This window comes from Stegodyphus dumicola, chromosome 10 (assembly GCF_044657685.1).
Source record: "Stegodyphus dumicola isolate Sdum_Otavi_A_Nest chromosome 10, ASM4465768v1".
In the NCBI taxonomy this organism is placed as follows: Eukaryota; Metazoa; Arthropoda; class Arachnida; order Araneae; family Eresidae; genus Stegodyphus; species Stegodyphus dumicola.
In genome coordinates, this window is record NC_140777.1 from 90,631,764 (window position 1) to 90,655,436 (window position 23,673).

Consider the following 23,673-nt stretch of genomic DNA (forward strand, 5'->3'; position numbering starts at 1 on the left):
TTATTGAAATATTTTTTTATTTATGTACGCAAGAGAATTTCACTATGAAATTTCTCAATATAAATAGTGATATTATACAATTAGAAGAAGGTGTCCGGAATGCATTTAGGTGGAATTGGATTGAACGGAGAGATGGTAATGGGAATACCATCGGCACATGGTGCAAGAAAATAAATGTTGCTGGCAAGCATATTGTGTTTTTTGTAACTCACTGCTGAAGTATGGTGGGGAAGGATTCAAGGCTTTCACAAATCATTCTAAAACTGTGATGCACATAAAATATTCAAAGTGCATTAGATATTCAATGACTTTAAGTAATTATGCTAATTCAAAAAATACTGATGACTTACTGATGCTCGGCCATTGGATATAGTGAGAAGAAAAGCACGCCAAGAGGTATTAATAACTTCGTTTATCGCCTAGAATTCTCTTTCTTTAAATGTAGCTCCCAATTTAATTGAACTCTGCAAACAGTTGAGCCGCAATCAGACGGCACTAAATTCGTTGGAAATGTCCAGGACTACTGCATGTTATAAGATGAAATATGGGCTCGCAAAAACTATTAAGGAAAATATCATTAAAACTTTAAAGGAGACTCTTTTCTCTTAATTTGGATAAAGTACTAGCAATGCTCAAGAAAGTATACTAGCAATATTGGTGCAGTTTTATGACAACAATCAAAATGAAGTTGTAGTTCATCATTTTGCATCTCTAAAGATAGAATCTTGCAATTCAGAAGCTGTTTTTAAAGCAGTTGTCAATACTATTGAAGATAATAATATTCCATGGGCAAACTTAATTAGTGTATTAATGGACTCATGTAACACCATGCGTGGAAAAAAAAAGGGTGTTGAAACCAGACTACGATCAAACAAAGCACCCCACTTATTAGATATTGATGGTGACACATGTCACACAGCTAATAACTGTGCAAAAAAATTTGCTTCATGTTTTGATAGATACATAGAAGATTTGTTTGATGACATCTATTTTGATATGAAAAGCTGCAGTAAAAGAGAAAATTTTTTCAAAATCTGTGAATTCCTTGCCATTAAAAAACTTAAGCCCTTGAAGAGATCAGACCATAGGTGGGTGTACATTTTATGTGTTTTAGAAAGAATCAAAGATCTGTGGGATGCTCTTATTGCATTTTATTTTCACTACTTGGATAAAACTGATAAAGGGGATGATTTTTCTTATGTTGAAACTGTATACAATAAAAGAAATATTTCTGCAGCTCAGAAAAAAATTGTTGAAGGGGTGTATTCTTGCTTGCATTCCCAACAGCTCACAAAGGATGCTTTAGCTCGGAAAAAAAGAATACTAAATGGGTTATTTGTTATGCAAAACAAAACTTTATTGCATATAGCATTATATTCAGCAGTATTACCAGAGTTCAACACATATATTAAATTATTTGAAACAAAAAAACCAGTGCTTCATTTAATACATTCCAGTATTTATAAGTTGATGGCAAAATTTTTCTCTTTTTTTATGAAGCCAGAAAATATGGAGTGCACATCTTATAATGATTTATTAAAGGTTGATGTCACAAATCCAGAATTCCATCTACCTAGCAAAGTAATATTTACTGGTGCAGAAGCTTCCACTTTCCTGAAGAAATTATCAAAAAAATCATCCAATAGCAAAAGAATTCCAAATTTCTCTGATGAAAGCTTATACTAATACAGCACAGCATATGAAACAGAAATTACCCCTTAAAAATTCATATCTAATTAGTTTTACAGCATTAGGTCCAGAGCTAAGAGGTAAAACCAGTACAATATTAGCTTTTGAAAAATTATCATCTTTTATGTCCCATATTTTTAGTGATAATGAAAAGTCAAAAGTAGAAGCTGAAATAAGGTTATACCAGAGTGATATTGATATCACCAAAGAAATGCTCTACACATCTGATGAAAGTGGAAATCGAGTGTTAAATAAATCGATATCATATGAAGAAGCAAGTCGAAAAATAAGAAACGTATCTTTTCATATTTTTTTATTGAAACTTAACAACACGTGCACAACATTACATCGGCATCCATAGCTCGCATACAGAGAAAAGAGAACTTGGTGTTGCCAATACGGTAAATATAAATGTACCAAACTAACACGCCTCCTTACATTTATATTTACTAATTACAAACAAACATAGATATAAGCAATCTTTTCATTTTTACCATTTACAATTAAGCATAGATATAAACAATAACATTCAACACTTAACACAAATTATTTTTAAAAAAAGTTTCTTTCATTAACTTAAATGTTAAAATCAAAGTTAAACACAATTTAGTTTACATAAGGACATTAACAAAATCTATTTCATTTCAAGAAAATATATTTAAATAAACATCACTTAAATAAACAGTATACAAAATTTATTTCAATTTCAAACCTTCTCTAAATTTCATAAATTTAATCTTTCCTAAAGACTTAGTAAAGATATCTGCAATATTTGATTCTGAATCAGTCTTTACAATTTCAATTATTCCATTTTGGACATTTTCGTGAACATAATGATATTGAACTTCTATGTGTTTTGAATTTTTAGTGAAGTTCCCATAATTAGCAATGGCGAAAGCTCCTGAATTATCTTCATAAATTTTAATGGGGTGAGTTATATCAGCAAAAATATCATTCACAACATTTTTCAAGAAATCAATTTCTGTCACAGCCTCAGATAGAGCAATATATTCGGCAAAAGTCGAAGATTTTGTCACACAATTTTGCTTTTTGGATTTCCAGTAAATTGGATTACCAAATAATTCAATAACAAACCCAGTAGTTGACTTTCTGTCAACAATATCACCTGCCCAATCAGCATCATCAAACCAATTCATAATATCAGTTTTAAGATTTTTACTATAGGTTAATTTTAGATGTTTTGTTAAGTACAAATACTTTAAAACTCTCAAAGCATATTTGAAATGTGTCTCATCATAACAATTTTGAAATCTACTTAAATAATTTACGCTGAAAGATATGTCTGGTCTAGTACCATGACTAATATACAAGAGTGCTCCTATTAGATTTCTATATTTGACATTTTGATTTAAATTAGATTGGCTTAGTTTAAGATTAGTCTCCATTGGTGTATCATAAAGCTTTGAATTTTTAATACCATACAGTTTAGCTAAAGATTCAATATAATTTTCCTGACTTAGTGTTAAGATATTTTTTTCCTCATTATCATATTCAATATCAATTCCAATATAGCTTTTTACTTTATTTAAATCCTTCATTTTAAATTTTTTATGAAGTTGTTCCTTAATATCATTAATTACCCGAGTATCTCTGCAACATATCAACAAATCATCAACAAATAAAAGAATATATACAAATACATCATTTTCAGATTTTACATAAAGACAATAATCATATTTACTTCTACGAAATCTTAGACTCTCAATATACTCGTTAAAGCACTCATACCAAGCACGAGGGCTTTCTTTCAAACCATATAGTGCTTTCTTTAATTTATACACTCTATTCGAATTATCATTATAGCCTTGTGGCTGTTTAACATAAACCTCAGATACAACATAACCATTTAAAAAGGCAGTCTCAACATCCATTTGATGAATATTTAAATTATACTGACAGGAATATGAAAGTAACAATTTTAAGGTTTGCATCTTGATGACAGGGGAGTAAGTGTCCTCAATACTATCTTTTTGCTGAAAACCTCGAACCACTAATCTAGCTTTAAAAACATTACCTGGTTTTCTTTTGAATACCCACTTCACATCTAGAATTGCTTTATCCTCTGGTTTAGTCACTAGTGTCCAAGTGTTATTTTTAACAAGACTGTTCATTTCACTGTCCATTGCCTCTTTCCAATATCCAGCCTCACTGCATGTTGTCGCCTCCTCAAAGTTACCTGGAACTGTAGCATCACAAAAATTTGCACTAACACAGTAGTACCCGAATTCTTCATGAAATCGAACTGGTGGTTTCAGTTGCCTTCTTGGTCTCATTCCACTTTTTGTTTCATCTTCATTTGTCAGACTGTCCTTGGAGTTATCATTACTCGATTCACATGACACTTCTTGAGGTTCATTCTTCTTATTTGTATCATCATCTTATTTGTATCTCATCATATTCTTCTTATTTGTATCTCATCTTCATCATCACAACCTACACACATTACGTCTTCTTCAATAATATCAACATGCCTAGCAACTATTATTCTGTTATTCATCAAAACTCTATATCCAACTTCTGTATACCTAAGTAAAATTCCAAATTCAGCCTTTTTATCCCACTTAGACTTTCTCTTTTCTTCTGGTATTCTTACATACACTCTACTTCCATATAATTTCAATTCATTAGCAGATGGTTTCCTATTGAAAAATATTTCATATGGTGTCTTCTTTACAATAGTATTTGTTAATGTCCTGTTTTTCAAATAAGCAGCAGCTTTAATTACTTCAGGCCAGTAACATCTGTCAACTTTTGCTTCGGCTAAAAGACATCTTGCCATATCCATTATAGTTCTGTTGTAACGCTCAGCAGTACCATTTAATTCGTGTACATATGGTGGGCATGACTTTATCTTGAAACCTTTTTCTCTTGCAAATTTGTATATCTTGCTATTCATATATTCACTACCATTATCACATCTTAGTTCTTTGATAGTCTTCCCTGTTAAATTTTGAATTTCATTTACATATTTAATTAAGCAATCAGAGACTTGATCCTTAGATTTGATACAATAAATTTTTGCCAACTTGCTATAATCATCAATAAAACTCACAAAGTATTTCTCACCATTACATCCAATTGTTCTGTGAGGTCCATTTACATCTGTATGTATAATCTCCAGAATATCTTCTGCTTTTCTTCTATTATTCTTGAATGGTAAGTTGTGCATTTTATTTTCAATACATATGGCACACTTCATATATTCGGTTTCTATTTCTTTAGGGATTCCTTCTAATAGCTGATCTTTGCACATAATATCCAGATATTTAAAATTTACATGTCCAAATGAACGGTGCAATTTTTCTTTTAACGTTAACTTATTGTTGGTCAAATTTGCAAATATTTTACTATTTTTAACATAACTCTTTACTTTATATAATTCTTCTTTCTTTGCTACTGCTACTAATGAACCATTGACATCATATATTTTAGAAAACTTTTCTTTTGAAACTATTTTATGATTATCAGTAATCTTTGAATAACTTAATAAATTTGTTTTCATTTCTTTTACATAAAATACATTCTTCAATGTTATGATAGATTCAGAGTTATATACAGGAAAAGAAACTATTATATTGCCAACCTTTGTAGCTGTCAAAATCCTTCCATCACCGACTTTCACTTGAATAGGATCCTTCAAAGTGACTTGCTCTTTGAAATATTCATCACTGTTTATAATGTGGTCTGTGCATCCGCTATCCAGTAACCAATTGATTTCATTTTTATTTGTCACAATATTTGCACTGGAACTTGTCATGTTACTTTTAATAATAACAGTGGTGTGAAAACTATTGCCTTGATGAGTGTTTATTCTCTGGTTAGAGTATGTTCCACGTTCACGATGTCCACTAAAAGCACGACTACATCCTCGATTGTTTGAAGAACTTCGACCACGATAATTAGTGGAGCCATTACAACGATAGTTCCTTTGATGGACATGCCAACAATTCTTTTTAATGTGACCAGGTTTTCCACAGTTATAACAGACATTCCCTTGTGGGCCCGATTTGCTTGTTTCAATTTTGAACGCATTTGATTTTGCCCGATTTGCTTGTTTCAATTTTGAACGCATTTGATTTTTCTGCTGGTGCACAATCTTCATAATCATTTTTCTCTTCAAGTAATTTTGATTTGATTTTGCTCTTTAGGTAATCGACTGTTCTGTTCTTCTCTGGTAATACATCTATTAAGTCACCAATGTGACTGTAATTTGAAGGTAATGCTCTTAGCATATAGTTCAATTTTTCTTGTTCCGTCACGGTGGCGCCGGCATGTTTCAGTTCGTTCACATACTTCTCAAAATCATCGAAAAATATATTTACATCAGGATAATTTTTCAGTTTCACACATTCTAAGTTATTTCTACAAACAATTTGTAGAGATGTTGAAGTTTTTAAATACATTGCATCAAATTTCGTAATTATATCAAATGCAGTCTCACACTTGTGAATGTATTCCAATTGCTTATTTGTTATGGCGCCGTAAATGTAATTTGTAGCTTGTATATTCTTTTCTTCCCATTTTTTCACGTCATTGTTTTCACTAACTTTTTGCTGAACCACATCTTTACACTTTTTAAATTGAAGAAATTTCATCATACGCACTTTCCAATTAAAATAGTCCGAACCATCAAATAGTGGTATGCCGATATCGCTGCTTCTTGTACATGCCATTTTTACGCTAGTACCGGTAACTTTTAAAGCAAATTATAACTACTAAAATCTTCATTCATATTCACAAACCACGAGAACTGCTACCATGTTAAATAAATCGATATCATATGAAGAAGCAAGTCGAAAAATAAGAAATGTATCTTTTCACATTTTTTTATTGAAACTTAACAACACGTGCACAACATTACATCGGCATCCATAGCTCGCATACAGAGAAAAGAGAACTTGGTGTTGCCAATACGGTAAATATAAATGTACCAAACTAACATCAAGTCAAGTGTACAATTGATAAATATTGGTCTAAAGTTTTCAATTTAAAAGATGATTTCACAAATGATTATAAGTATCCTACATTGGCTAAATTGGTCAAAGCCTGCCTTAGCTGCTTCCATAGCCCATTAGTGGAAAGTGCATTCAACTTAATGGATACACTTGTCCACTGACTATAGAACCTCTCTTAAGATTGATTCCCTAGATGCAGTGCAGACTAGTAAATATGATTTAATGGCTTCTAAAGAAACCTCATGTGAAAAATATGGCTCAAAAAATCCAATGACTGATCCAATTCACAAAGATCTCTTACTGAATATGAACAGAAGTTGGAAAACATATCAAGAGGACTTAAAAACATGTATTTCAGATGAGTCACCTATAAAAGTCTCTGAAAAACCTTCTACATTAGCAGAAAAGCAAACTGCTTCTACCTCTGCATGTGCAGTTCTCAAGGAAATTTCTTCAACTGTAAATGAGGAAAATAAAAGTCAACCTTCCTGCAATTATGAAGTTCACCACAAAAGAAAGACAAGCCCACAAACATCAGAAAATAACAAAAAGCAGCAGAAATTAGATAATTTTTTTTAAAGAATTAGTTCAGGTAATTTAAAATATTTACATAAAATGTAGTAGTTTATATGTTTGAAAATTTATGGTTATTAATTTTGCAAAAAAAGTAATTCATTGAACTTTTATAATTAGGTCATTCAATACTTCATAATTGTAATTTTTCATTTCTCTCCCCCCCTTCTCAAAACTCCAAAATGTCAGTAGTAAGTCCGTAAAAGTTTCAGGGGATTTTTTGGAGTCCCACAAACACCCCTGACTTTCATATTTTTCTAAAAAACTCTCACCAGTGCAAACCAGATACACCACTTACGATCACGAATTATTAGGAATTTATGAAGCTGTCAAATATTTTCGACAGATGCTATAGCGTTTTCATGATCTTCACAGATCACAAACCCTTAACCTATGCTTTTCAACAGCGTTTGGATAAAGCTTCTCCTCGTCAAATGAGACACCTAGACTTCATAGGGCAATTTTCAACAGATATCCGTTATATTGAAGGTTCGCAGAATTTTGTAGCAGACACCTTGTCTCGTATTGAAGAACTAGCCGTTCCTTCGCCAATAAACTTTGCTGCCCTTGTGGATGAACAACACCGGGATTCAGAACTACAAACCCTCTTGAAAAGCAAATCTTCTACCAATCTCAACTTGAACATCACAATAAAGTGATTTTCCAGGTGACAGCCTATGCAGCTGTCACCTGGAAAATCATTTTATTGTGATGTTCAGGATTCAAGATTTCGACCTTATGTTTCTTCAGGGTTTCGACATGCCATTTTTAGTCAGTTACATCGTCTGTCACATCCTGGCATCAAGGCTTCGAGGAAACTGAGACAGCAATATTTCGTATGGCCTAGCATGCAAAAGGACATAGCCAACTGGACATGTTCGTGCTTGGAGTGCCAAAGATCTAAAATTGTCAGACACACTACCAGCCAACTTAAAAATTTTAATTTGCCCTCATCTCGCTTCGTAGGCCCACCAGCGGCCGAGCGGTAAAGTTGCTGAACACTGGTAGTTCGGTCCGCGGTTCGAATCCCGCGAACGGGCTGGCTGCATGGGCGTTTTCATGGTTTTCCCCATGTGTAACGTGTATACGAGCCAGTTTCCCTTAGAAAGTCCTCCACGAAGGCATCCCTCCTCTTAGGCAGATAGCCCTAGTGTGCTTTGCCATAATTAAATACACACACACACACACATCTCGCTTCGATAACGTGCACCTCGACTTGGTCGGACACTTATTTTTATTAATAATAATATAATACATGAATACAATTAATTACTATGTATACATTTTTCTTACCTTGGATTGAAGCAAATTTATCATTTACTTCATCAAAGTTGATCCTTTCAAACTTTTCTCTTTCCACACTTAAAAATGCTTGATGACTTATGGCATCTTGTCCCATCGTTGATTGTTATTATGTGAAAATTTATTTTAATTTGCTGAATGAACGTTCATAGCATTTGATAATGAAATAGTAAGTAGTGTTTGAAGTGCAACTCTTAGGTTTGGAAAAACATTTTCTCTATAAATCTGTAGTGGAGTTTTAGGTTCCGTTTCTTTTCTACTGCGGAGTAAAGTCGTGCAGTCACATTCACTGCTCAAAACAGTTAGGGGATATTGTGGGTTCGGTATGAAATAATCATATAATCGATAACTTTTTCAATCGATCAAAAATAATGCTGCAAATATTTTAACGGAAGATTTTGGGATTTGCATGTGTAATTTATATATATTTATTAGGTTTGCCTGTTATAATTCCACATAACTCAGAACCAGTATTAGTTGGATCTGCTATTCTAGCAGCAAGTGCTGCTAATTATTATCCATCAGTTGTAACTGCAATGTCATCCATGTGTGGAGATGGTGTTGTCATTGAACCTAGTCTTTATCATAAAGAGTAAGTAGAAACAAAAATTGCATGTTTATAAATTCATAAAAACTGTGTTTTCAATCATGATAACATTCTGACAAATCAAAGTGTTGAATTAAATAAGTTCAATGAAACTATTTTCTGTTAAATAATATTCACTTGAGCCCCGTTCACATGCAACGCTCCTTCGCACAGCTGCCGTTAGCAAGGGGAGAAAAGGAGACATGAAAGAGTTTCATCTTTAGGACCCGTTCAGAAGACCACCGTCTTCCTTCCCCTTTACACCTAAAGCCTCTGTGAATAATCACGTCTCCGAATTGGCAGATTTCTAATACTGTTTACACATTTTTAACGTGGTTTACTGTTGTTAATTTTGTAATCTGTACTTTTGCAACTGGTACCTGAACTTTCGTAATGGTTCCTGCAAAATATATGCTTTTTAATTATTATTATTATTTTATAAGTTGTTATTTAGTTCACTCTTGGTGCTTGTCGCTATGGTTAAAAGATGGTAATGGATTTTTAAACTGCTTCTCGATAAGATATAGAACTCAAACTTTGTACACACACTGCTTGTGGATGTGGTGTCACGCTTTTGATTTTTAGAGGATTAGATTTTTTTCAAATTTAAAGTTGAAATGACTTTTTTGAAAATATTAACAAATAAACTGAGAATCTCAGAATATTATAGTTTGCACCATAACACACTGTGGAAGAAAAAAAAATTGAATAAAATTTTTAGCGTAATTTTTTTAAAAAATATTTTGGGAGAATTTTTGAAAATCGTTCATATTTTTAGACTTTTTGACGCCCATTAATTTTAAAATTTCATATCTAAAAATATATCAGTTACAAACTTCCGACATTTTCACAGCTTATAAAACAAACTTTTCGCATTTAAAAAAAATGATAAAGGAAATTAATTGGATGATTTTTATACTTTTTTGAAACATATGCAATAAAGCAGAATGGGAAATATTGGTTCTTCTTGGGCATCAGTTCGAAACATCGGTTTTAAAGTAATAATCTCATTATACCACACTATTTTTTATGACATTATTTATGCTATATAAGTTGTTATTGTTACTATTTGTTAGTTCAGCGTGAGATAGGAGATATTTCTGAGTTAACTTTCTCTTAAGATGCGTTTTGCATTCTGTTGTGTTTAATGTTCTTATTAGATTGAAGCATAACTACTGATTATACTTAGTGATATTCTAAACACTTGTACGAGTATTTCTGTGGAAAATTCCAGAACTTTGAAGTGTTTATGTTGATACAATAAATTAAATTAAGCTATCATCGGATTTGAGTGCAATGACAATCATTTACGAACTATTATCAATCTATTACAAACCCGTATGCACGCAACAATATCATAATTAATTAATGTATTAAAATTTTTTTGAACGTGTTTTACAAAACAAAAGCAGGTAAAGAAAAATTCTGCTTGCGTTTTATGAGTTTTTGCAATTTTTCTGGCTACATAAGGTTTTAAAAAAAGGTTTGTAATTTATATTTATATTTACCAATTGAATAAATAGCACTAGGTTTGATTTATATACATATGTGTGTATTGAAATTCAGTAATAATATTTTAGAGATTTGAAATGATAAAATGTCTATTTAGACAGTTCTTTAAACTGCAAATGCAAACTGAGAAACCTTTTGCACTTTTTTCAATAAATCCTTTTACTTAAAGTCCTAAAACATATACAGGTATGGACTAAATTTTTTATTATTTTTACTGCTTATATAAAATTATATACTTTGTAGAAACAACGGTGGGTTTTGCAAAATACTGAAAGGAAAAAATTATTTGAAATGAAAATGTGACTGACATCATATTTGTTTTAAAGATTTTAAATAAAAATGTATTTTTTTTCCTCAGAAACTAATTCATTAATTGCAAAATCATTTCTTGAAGTTATTAACCCCTTAACTGCCGCAGGCGTATATATACGCCTTGCTCAGCCGATGCGTTAACTGCCCCAGGCGTATATATACGTCCTTCCAAACTGCTATCATTAGCTTTGCACTGCTACACCTAAAATTATTTGCAAAGTTAACGCATCGGCTGCGCATCTGGGGCAGTTAACGCATCGGCTGAGCAAGGCGTATATATATGCCTGCGGCAGTTAAGGGGTTAAAAAGACTCTAATAAATACAATAAAAAAACTGGGGTTAACATTGAAAATTGTAGGAGAAGAAAGACATTTTAATTGTAAAATTTTTCATCAAAAATTTAAATTAAAAAAAATACTAGCAAAGACCTTTTTTCGGCTTAAAATTATTTTGTCTCTCAAAACTATTTAATAATATTCATAAAACGTAGATGAAAATGCTTAAATTTTTTTTTAAAAATCATTCAAAAGGTACCGAGTCCCTTTTCGCGTTGAAGCCGATATGCACTTGTCTTAACTTTAGTTTTAATTTGAACGATATTTCTGGAATACCTAGCATCAGATAACCTTGTTTGTATTTGTCTATAATTTCCGTATCTTGTACAGTTCTATCTAATTTTTGGGGAGATGCTATCACATTCCCAGACATCTATCAGCGCGATTGTTTCGCTGACAGTCCAGCGAGCAGTAACTAAAATTAAGTGAACCGCGCAGTATACTACGGGAAATCTCCCCATTTGCCCTGCTCCCAAGAGGTAAGGAACATTCAACCAAGTTCTACCTCCAATTCGGCGAGGCAGTTAATGCTTGTCCCATGTGAACGGGACACGTTAGAAGAACCGGTTTTCGCTACCGGTCGAATCTGCTCTTGTGAACGGGGCTTTGTGGTTCACTCATTCAATCTTGTGGTTTTCTTTAGACTTCAAAATTTAATAATCTAATTTTATGATAGTTATTTTGATGAAACAGTAGATGCTCTTCACTAACATTGCATTGATCTGTCATTGTTGTAAATTCAATTATAATCTTTCAGCCACTGCTATTTCAAATGCATAGCATAACAAAATGACTGTGAACAGTATCTTCAAATAGGAAAAGCAGTTTCTTCACAGGGCAAACAAATAATAATGCATTATATTTTTTATTTGAACATGTTAAAAAATTATGTAGATTTTCATATTTTATAATGCTTTATAAAACAAAAATAATTCTTTATTATATGTATATTACTTAATGCATAGCTGTATATGTAAAAAACAGATTTCTAGTTTAATATCACACAGTCACTTCATGACGAGCATTCTTAATGTTACAAAAAAGTTTTAGATGAATTAAATGATAAAGTAACCAACAATTGGTACTAGAATTGACATTATGTAAATAAATTTGCAGTGCTATAATTTTGAATGTCAAACAGGACATTTTTCTTCTGCTATGAATATGAATATGAGAAGGGGAAAAAACAGCTATGTAATGTCTTTAACAGTATTTTAACTTTTTTCTGGTGAAATGATAGGCAATAAGTTTCTTACAATGTCTCTTGATGAATAAATAAATGAAAAACAAGAATCAAGATTTTTAAAGGCTAATGGAAATATGTGTTAGAATCTGGATTATCAACTAGAACAGACAGATTTTTATAGGTGTGAAGAACCTCCAGAAAATCAAGTTCAACAATTAAAGTTTTTTTGGCTGCAGAAAGTATGGTTTTATAAGCAATGTTAAACAATGGAAATTTTTTTTATTTTTTTTTCTGTGTTGCAAAATCATGAAAGTGAAATGTCCAGACATTTATCTGTAATATAATTAAGCAGCAGACTTTCTTAGTAAAAAAAAAATATATATATATATATAGGAAAATTTAATTTATTTAATAACTATATAATAACTATCAAGCTTTTATGATCGGTCAGAAGTTTTTTTTTTTTTTTTGTCATGAAGTGAAACGTGAAACTTTTTTAATCAGTTAGTCAGCAATATGGGATAAGAAACCTTTATTTATTACAACTTGTTGACTTTCTGATCAAGAGTTGATTTGAAAAAGCAAACGCATGGAAAATAATGAAGGCAACTTTTGTTTAGCAGAATGACAGGATTTGTAGTAACACAATTATGCAAAACTAAATTTATTGCATTTGATAAAGACATTGAGAAATGGAAGAGAATTATGTATCTCAAGCTCAAAAATGAAAATTAGTTTACAGTTACATAACTCAAGCTTAGCATATACTGAATAGTTCACAATTAGATATTTTGAGTTCAAAAGTTAACTGAAAAGTACAGGTTTACTTACATTATATTAGTTCCTGTTGCTAATTATTGATTTCTATGGCTTCTGGCATTCTTAATTTGCAATGAATTATTCAAGTCATTATTTGCATTAATTTGAATTAACTTATTGCATCCTTTCTTGTATCTTTTCCCTCTTTAACAAATTTTCACCAAATGTGTTAGAATGCTACTTTTTTCCCCATTTTTCAGATATCATGAAAAAAAGTATCAAGTTTTTTTGAAGTTACTGAAATGCCAAGAAAAAGTTAGTATAATTATGAATAAGCAATCTGGATGAGTGACTTGTCTAGTAAATTTGTACTAAAATTATTATGAAACTTCTGAGACATTTTAGGAAGTTGATAGATGCTCAGTTTTCAATATATGGATTTAATTAATCCTTTTCATATAGTCCAAATCTGAAAATTGAAAGGGGAGGACACAAAAATTTTATGAGGTTAATTTTTTTAATTATTTTTTCTTGGAACTACAGAAAGCAAACTTAATACAGTTTGAGAAGTAATATAAGGCATATATATATATATATATATATATATAATATAAAGAATATTTCTTTAGTAAATAAATTATTATTATCTTACTTTGCAGCTATTGCGCAAGTATTAGAAAAACTTGTTTTCGAACTAAGTGAATTTAAGATGATAAACTCTTTAAAAGATGCATAAGTATTTTTCTACAACTATAAAGAGAAATTTTAATGAACATGGAAGACTCATAGGTATTCAATACAGAATACAGATTTTAGTATTCAATAAATTTAGTATTTAATACAGATTAAATATAATTAAATTTGGATTTAACAGTTTTATTTATTATATAATTTTTGAACTTTTCTGAACAGAACTCTTAACAAAGAATTTTTATTTAATGAATATTTTTATATGATGTTTATAAATTTTCAAAATATTTTCAATCAGATGTTAACTACCTATCACATAGAAATCTATAAGTTATCAAGGGAGGAGAGAAACACACAAAAGTAAAGCATAAAATTAGGCAAAGCAACAATTTTCTATTTAGCATATGTTTTAACAAAGATTCAATTGATTTTGAGGGCAGAAGGTGCAGGTCCTTAATCATCAGGAGAAAAAAAATCTTTGTTAAAAGTTTGTCAACAGAGTCTTTATTAAAATATATGCCAAACAGAAGGTTGTTGCTTTGCCTAATTTTATGACTACAAGTTATATATATATATATATCACTGTTAATTCACTGATTTTCAAGGTAGTGTCATGATAATAAAGCAAGCAATGGGTCTATTGCAATATGAAGAAAGGCTAATGTTGAATGAAAGCTTTTTTTTTTTTTTTTTTTTTTTTCAAAATTATAAGTGGCTTTGAATTAAAACTTGGATTGTTTAATGCTTCCAAAAATTTGGTAGTGACCCAGACATTAATATCAAATTTCTTTCCTAAAATTATTATTTAAAATATTTTTTAAAAAATTTTATTATTGTACTTAGTTCTAAAGCAACAAATTCATTCACTGAAATTTTCATACCAAAATAGGATATGATTTTTATGTTTAAAGAATGCATTTGCCTATTTTAATGCCGTCCAGGTTAATAAACTTTATATATGGCATTTGGTGATTCATTAAATCCATATGTGATTGAATTCATTTAAACTGTTGTAATTTAAATAGCTTTTGTATAATTTTGCAAACATCTTGTTACTGAAACATTTTCATTAGTAGCTGGATAATTTTTATTTAAGTAATTGATATAAATACATGTTTTTGCTGATTTTATATAAAGGTTGACATAAATATTAATATAAAATGAGCTAAAAGATTTTACATTTTATGACCATTTGAAAAAATTATTTCATTTTGAAGATTGTAATATTTTTTATAACAATAAACTTGTTTATCAGAGAATAGTTTCTGTAATATTTTTTATAACAATAAACTTGTTTATCAGAGAATAGTTTCCTTTAAATATTTTACAGTTATTTTTGAAAACAGTTTATGTATTACAAACTGATCATGTAAAATCATTTTTATCATATTATGTAACAGTTATCACCTAAAGCATGTGTTATCACTTTTCATTACTACTTGCATAAAATTGTAGTTTTTTGTGTTTAATTTTTAAGATATTATTATATTACACAAAGCAACGCTTAAGTATTTCTTCAAGCTGAAGCAAAAAAGGAACTGCATTACACTCATAAATTGTTTTATTTAATAAATTTTGTGTAAGTATTTGATAGTATATAAATGTTATGGCTCTTTTTAACAGCAAAATATTATAGCATTTGCATCTGATAAAATATAAGTGTGTGCGTTACAGTTCTAAGCATTTGTTTCGTGTTACAAAGATGCATTTTTTTCTTTTATAAATCCTTCAGCAGACATATGAACTATTCAGAAAGTTTGTTCAAAATTTGAAAAGTTTTCCAGCAAGATAGGAGAAAATTTTATAATTTTTGACTTAGTATCAAAGTATGTGCATTGTGCATGTAACATGTACAATGGTGATAAAAATGAAGTAAATGAAAAGACATAATAGGTTGAATATCTTGTTTATTATCAACTAGGTTAAAATATGAAATATTCAAGAAATTTACCCCAGATTCTGTTCAAAATGTGCATTATTAAATTCCCTTCCACCCACAAATAAATTTCTTTATGATGTAACATCTTCATATTAGCATGTATCTGCCTAAATATTTACTCTTGTGAAAATTCCAGATATACATGGTTTGGCAGAAAGGACTTTCCAGTTTATGAGTAGTGGTTCATGAGGGTCTACAGTAATAGGAAGCATATTGTCGAATAATAACTTACATGCCATTACCGAATAGATCATAACTTTGTCAGGTGAATATTGCGCTTTCGTTGTAGAACAGTTGATTCATAATGGCAAGTTGCTGACAAGATGTAATGACCATCCAGCTTATCTTTTGCATCTACTTCATAGTCAGCTGACAAGACCCCATTCCTGCCTCCCTTCCAAAAAAAAGTTTGTGTAAGTTTGCTCAGTAAAAGATAAAATTAAGAAATGGAAAATAAATTGACAAGTGACAGAAAAATGTCATCATGTGTGTGATAATTCATCATGTAGCTTGATTTTGATTGATGTCAACCGCATATGTTTGAATCTGCTTTCAGATTTTTATGAAAATCAGTTGGACTAACCAGTTTAATGAAGCTGAATTCTAGATGATCTTATATTTTTATCTAAAAATATTTTTGTTTTATTTTGAACTTTAGTTTGTTATGAACGCTCTGCTCTAAGAAGCACTCATTCTTTTAATCTATTATTAAATGATAAAAATGACAGTAATAGTAATTTTTGTCATGATGATTTTATTATAATAATCCAAGGGATAAAGTTAATGTGTTAGACCTCTATGACCAATTCCCAAAAATTAATTAATGAAATGCTATTTTAGGTTAGATGTTTCTCAACCTTTTTTATGCAAGATTTTAAAGAATATGAAGATATTATTTGCAAATCAAAACAGAATTTAAATATAAACATGAAATAATACATATTCAACAGGGTTCATACACATTTCTGCACACAGAAAATAAGTCTTTTTAAGGACCATTAATGAAAAAAAATGAAGGACTTATTGGCAAATGGAAGCTGAATAAATTCAATTAAAGGTATTAGCTATGGCTGACCTTCACTTTTATAATGTCAGACTAAGAATAAAATAGATCCACAAGTGGGATGCATTATTATTAAACATAATTATAAAACAAAATTGAACATAAAATCAATTTTAAATCAAATTTATCAAGTAGCATTGAATATTTTACACTTATAATATTTGAACATATTTGAAAGAAGATAGTGACATTTTATGTTTTACTAACAGCTAGCTTCATACTGATTTTCTTCTTTTGTCTCAGTTTGTCACATACTTCCCCAGCCTAGAGGTTTAGTAAACAGTAGGTAGATTTTTATGTCAAATGGCATAGGTTAAAATGAGAAATAAAATTATAATCAGCATAATTTATAACAGAAGTTTGGCTGTTGCTTCCCTAGAAAGAGACTTGCTGATTAGATCAAACATGAAAGCCTGATGTATGTACGGTTTGCAAGGTTTGAAAGTTAGTTGTGCTCTGCCTGTCTGATGCAGATAGTGTCGTAGCTTCGTATAGAGCTTCTGGGGTTGAAATCCAGTTAATACAATTTAAGGTACCAATAAGCCACTAAAGCATCAGAGGTGACATGTTGTTTTGTATTATTTTTAAGTCTCACTAGATGCAAAGAATAAATTTTAGATAATTTTTTTTCATTCTTGTGCTGTGCTTATAATCATGGTAAGGACTAATGAAAGGCAATAAATCGCTTTGATATGCAGAGATCATTTTAAGGCTGAGAAGCTATTACAAATAATTAAATTAGGTAGTTAAGATACTCCTAGTTATAAATTTACATGACCACTATAATTTTAAAATGTTTGTTAAAAAAGCACCATTAAAATCACAATCTAATAACATTTCACAGTTTAAAATGCAAGTAATTTATGACATTGATTCTTAAACAATATTAAGATCATTGCACATTAAAATCCACGAAATATTTGTTTTGTAACAACAACACACAACAAAATATTTATGCATTTTCTTAATTTGAAGCCTTCCCAGACATTTTAGTTGATTTATATCAATTTCCTTCTCTCTAAGCACATTTTTTAACAATCTCAAATTGGTTTCAATGTGCAAAACAATGTTCTCATTAGTTTCTGCGTGCTTTATCTCCTAACTTGTCAATTTTTCGACAATGTACCTATGAGGTTTCGTACAAGCTGATGAAAGTTAAATAGTCCAAAAGCTCTGACAAACATGAAGCAAATTATTGCTATGTCTGAAAGTAACTACAAAGTCAGATAAAGGTTTAAATAAACTTCTTATTTAAGATAAAAGTAGAACATAAAGACACACTCTTATGCTAATGAAATAAACTATGTATCATGGTGATGTAGTTAAACAGAAACAGTCAAATTTAGTCTAAAATGTAGACTAGCAGTTAATTTAATTTTAAGCTAAGCTAGCTCATTAACTCTTTCATCATAACAAATTCAAACGCAATGATAATGCAAAGATAAATAATTGCAAATTATCAGAGCTGGCAGGAACTAATGCAGCGTGCATGCACACTCTGTTTTACAATTCAAAAACCTCAGTTTAGAAACTATCTAACTGATTTTTCATTGTGGCGAGGAAAAGGAAAGGGGATGTTATAATAAAGGCTGAAATTATAGACAACCGGTTAGTTTGTATAATAATAACTGTACATATCTTGGAAGAATAATTTTCTTTCTCTTTATGTATTCAGTTTCTTTCTTCAATACATTTCCTCTTCATTTTAGAATTTTTGGATTTAATTTGTAAGGTATTTCTCCTGCCTTCTTAGCATGCCTTCATGGTGTAGTGGTCTGCATACTGGGCATGTATTCCAGAAGTCCCTGGTTCCATTCCCGGTGAAGGTGTTGCTAATCTTTACTGCTTCGAAAAAATCCTAATGTGTCTACAGTGGCACCCGAACTATAAACGGGTGGTGGGTGATGATTCTCCACACCCAGGAGTTGGCGATTGCATCCCATGAAAAAATCCCAGTAGCCCTTTAAAAGGAGGGATTATATAAGGTATTTCTCTCGCCTTCTTAGCGTGCCTTCTGTAGTGGTCTGCATGCTGGGCGCATATTCCAGAGGTCTGTGGTTCGATTCCCGGCAAAGGTATTGCTCATTTTTCAAGCTTAAAAAAAAAAAAAAAAAAAAAAAAAAAAAAAAAAAAAAATCCTAATGTCTCTACAAATTTTTGTTATCCTAAAAACTAAATGAACAGAAAAAACTGCTAATTTTATTTCTTTAGTAATATGAACATTCAGAATAAATATGAAATGATACATGGTGAGGCCCAGTTATGGAGCCAATGAGGCTGAAATTTTAGAATTTAGTGACCCACCAAGCAAAAGTATCTAGAAATTGCAAAACTTCTAGAATTTAGGATAGGCATGGAGTGAAAAATATAAGAAGGCTGTATGCTTATGTTTCACTTTTTGCCCAGAATCTTGAGTATCCCAACGTTTGTATTAGAAATGGGAACAAATTATAACCCATTCATCCATTTAAAAAGATAACCATATTTATCAGTGAATCGCCAAAAATATTCCTCCAAAAGGCTAATTCACACTCAAAATGGCAGTCATAAAAACAGGCAGAAATTTCAGATGATTAAAATTAAGAACCTTCTGCCAATTTTGGCAGAAATTAAGGACTTTTAAGACCAAAATTCGATTCCATAAAACCTAAGGACTTTAAAGGACTGTACAAACCCTGATTCAAGCATATGGCATTTGTGCATAATTTGAAAGTTCACAGTGTTCAGAAAGCACTGCATATTCTGTTCGGAAGTGTTTGTGAAATAAGTATGGAAGTCAATGGTTCCTTGATGTGGAAAAATGCTGAAGAACTCTTAAATTTTTGAAAATGATTTTGTAGAAGCAAATTTTTTAGCTGGTGAAATATAAGAAAAAACATTGTTTAGACTTGCATTTGCAAACAGTTTTCTAACAGCATTTTTACAAATGCACATAAAATCACATGCTGCTGGAGCTTGTTTGTCAAATAAATGCTCTAAATTGTTCGCAAAGTACCAGTCTTTAAGTATTCCTAACGCAGACAAACCAGGTCTATATTATTATTTAAAATTGAAAGTTTAAAAGGATTTGAAATATCCAAGGATCCTGTGACCATTCTATGCTGCATCAATTTGTGTGGTTAAAAAAAATGAAAACATTTAGTAATTGGGATGAAAAAAAATCCTTGATGCACTATAATACCTCAAAATTGTGAATGATGCCAGTAATTTTTAACTAATGTTTCTGAAATGGGATAATGAAAGGAAAAATGATATCTTTCTTCTGAATGGCATAGTGCATTATGTAAATGATTTCTCTTAAGAATTTTGAAGTTGCATATTTACTAGCAAATGTTTTAGCCATAATTCAACAGTTTGATCACAGGATTATTACAGAAATGGCAAAACATTATCCTCCTGAAATGAGGAATAAAGACTCTTTTACAACATAAATGATATGGATATAAGTTCAAAAAATTAGCAAGGAGAGCTAGCCTTCTTGATACACTGAATTTGCTTAACATGTCTTGAAACTGCATCTTCAAATACAATAAAGAACCAGAGGCAGATTAATAAATGTGCCACCTATAGGTTGAACCAAATCACTGCTTATGCTATATTTCTAACAAAACTAAGAAATAGTAATAAAATAAGAAACACAAAAGTTATGCAAACATTTAGTAGAATCATATAAAATGCAACACAACCTTTATTCCAACTGAATATAAAAACTCGTATATTATAACATATTTACATATTACAGTTATTCAACTAAATAAAAATTACTTTTCCTTTCACTCACATTACACTTTACGTATAAATTTATTCTCAATGGAATTTTAATTACATCATCAAATGAAATCAAATGTCTAGTGTCATATTCAATTAATAAAACTGCTAAATCGTTCAATCTGTTTTTCGGACATACCTGAGCATATTCATTTCAAGCATGAGAACAAATATTCTGCAGAACAATTGCTTACCACCAGTGATTTGTAAATTCTTAAAACTATAACGATATTAGGAAAAATATCAAGCAGATTTTGTTCTCTAATCTATTTGCACATATTGTTGATATTTACATGTTTTTTATCTTCTAGTGCCAAACACTCTTTGTATCTCTTCAACGATATCATCTGAAATACCCTGTGAATAAACTTCATATAATTTTAATGCTTCCTTCCTCATTTCTCCAACCGAGAGTTCGCAAAATTTAAAGAGAACATAGAAAATTTTGTACTCTCCGTTGTATGCACACTTTCAGTGGTTAATTCCGAGAATAATCAATCCACAATTATAAGGAATATGTTTATTTTGAAATTGCCTATAATACAGAACAGAACTTTTTCATCGGAATGTTGCTTTCCCTTTCCGATACACATTTTGCTTGCAATGTAGTTCTGCTTATCAATCAGCATCTTGGCCTCCTCTTTATAGATTGTAAAGTTCTCACAGGAAGATGAAATAAATGAAATTAAGGATTTGTACAAATCGATTTGACCAATCCAATATCTACATCTTCCTGTTGTAGTTTTATGCTGACTATACGGATATGATTCAGAATACTACTCCAAAAAACAATCATAAATGCAGTTTCAAAATCTGGTCATTCTCTTGATTAATCTTGCTGCTTCTACCTTTGCAAATGGCTTCTCTAAACTGCTCTTTGAAACTGAATATCTTTCCAGCACTTCAATAAACCCTTGCAGGCAGCATCTCATGATTCTTTGGTGTTATTTGTACGTCATTCTTCAGTTCCTCCCAGTGCATCATAGATGCCGAAAAGAAGTTGTAGATTTCTTGCAGAAATGTAAAATAATCTGTAGATTCATTAAAACAACTGGATGCCGAAGTTCCAACTAGATTCAGAGAATGGGCTGAACAAGGTATAAATTCAGAAAATTTGTTTGCATTCTGAATTTTTAGAGACTGGTATGCTTACAACACTATCATACAAATGGCCTCTGCAGTCATCTTACATTTTTTTGTGGTCAGGACACCACTGGTTTTGTATTATAACCTTTCAAACAACAAGAAAAGAAAACTCTTCTTGCATATTAATTAATTACTTATCTAACAGAAGAATTAATCTCAGTAGATGGTAAAAATGAAATGAGAGGGAGAATGAGAAATGGATGGCATTGTGATACTGGCACGGGGAATCACAGAAATGGGCAAACTGCTGGAGTAAATAACTAGAAGATATTCTGGACTAGGAACTGATGAGTGGTGGACATCCCTTACACTGGAAAGAGGATTGTGGGTCCACCAGAAGAAATGAGCGGGATAAGATGCTTCGCTCAGCTGTCAAAAAAAAAAAAAAAGGCGGTACCCAGTCAAAATAGCCCACAACTTTGCTGGAAAGAGTATTGTGGGTCCACCAGGAGAGTAGACTAGAAAGCTTCACTCAGCTCCCCCCAAAAAAGGGGTACCCAGTCAAAATAGCCCAAGACTAAACAGCCCCAACAAACATAACTATGACAAAATAGCCCTGAAGTAATAGCTGAGCCTAATTATCTAAAATTATATTAAAATATATTAGTAAAAATTAATTTTGACAGTTGAAAATATCCATAACACATTTTAAAAATTTTGTATGGACATATTGATAAAAATTCTAAATGCTATTTGGTAATTCTCTACAAGCCTTTAAGGTTTCTGTTCCTTATCACATTCTTTACAAAAATTACATTTCAAGGTTTTGTGAAATACTAAGAAAGTCCATATGTTCCATAATTTCCCACTATGTATGTGCAACTGAATGGCTTCCAAGTGTCCAATTAGTTGCTCATACCTAGTTTTGCTAGCACCTGTGTTGCAAGTACCTGCAGCAAGGCGTGCTAAGCTGATTTCAATCTAATCTACTAGAATGCCCTATGCCATCTTTCTACTGAATTACTTGTCCTCAGAAGACCATTGATGATGAACTCATGAACATTTCATACATGCATCGTTAGTGTGGTTGCATCTTACTTGTCCTATCTTCCCAGTAATCAATAATGGGGTCTAGTCTGGGCAATTTTCAGTTAATTCTTCAACTACTCTGATAACATTATGCACTGGTACAAAACTCAGCACTAACAATATTTTTATATAAACACGCACATTTTCATTACTTATGTAAGTTTCTGACAAATTCAGTTTTTGCCATTAGAACTGTTCCAGATGAAGCAAACTTGCAAAATGTAATTTTGTAAAGAATGTGGCAAGAAACAGAAACCTTAAAGGCTTGTAGATGAATTGCCAAACCACATTTAGAATTTCTATTATTATGTCCATATACAATTTTTAAAATGAATTCTTTATTAATATTTTCAACTGTAAAAATTCATTTTTTACTAATATTATTAATTTTATAAAATTATATAACAAGGTTAGCCGTTACTTCAGGGCTCTTTAGTCTTGGAATATTTTGTTGGGTCACAAAAAAAGGACATTACAGGAACCAGCATCTCCTTCTGTAGCCACGTCTTAGCTGGGTTACAGCATCGGGTTTTACGTCTACAGTGAGATATGTTTAGTTTACTTTGGCATCTTAACTGAGTTACAGCACTAGGTTTTTAACTCTGCAGCGAGATTAGTTTACGTTGTCTTTTTTTTTTTTTTTTTGTGTTGGAAGTGCCGCTTGAGGATGGCACACAGAAGGAAGGCAGCCAAATCAACAGAAAAATGTGAGCTCTCCCCACCTGCAACCTGTTTTAAAGAGTGGAAGCTACCACATTTCAGAAAATGACCCAAAAGAAGGGATAATTTTCAGCACCCATACCAAGAA

At 31.1% G+C, this 23,673-nt stretch overlaps 1 protein-coding gene across 8 annotated transcripts in view; it reads left to right on the forward strand.

Moving 5' to 3' along the window:
- Nucleotides 1-15,179, forward strand: part of LOC118197969 (FGGY carbohydrate kinase domain-containing protein) — a 78,092-nt gene extending 62,913 nt beyond the window's left edge. For 3 of the 8 annotated variants that reach the window (XM_035369550.2, XM_035369545.2, XM_035369579.2), the window contains 2 exons: nucleotides 8,976-9,132; nucleotides 13,491-15,179. In XM_035369550.2, the coding sequence (XP_035225441.1) occupies nucleotides 8,976-9,132; nucleotides 13,491-13,578 (245 nt within the window). In that variant the 3' untranslated portion in view covers nucleotides 13,579-15,179. Of the gene's footprint in view, nucleotides 1-8,975; nucleotides 9,133-13,490 lie in introns of those variants that run through there. The other 5 variants (XM_035369555.2, XM_035369571.2, XM_085825240.1 and 2 more) reach the window with 3 other exon arrangements.
- The last annotated feature ends 8,494 nt before the right edge of the window (nucleotides 15,180-23,673 follow it).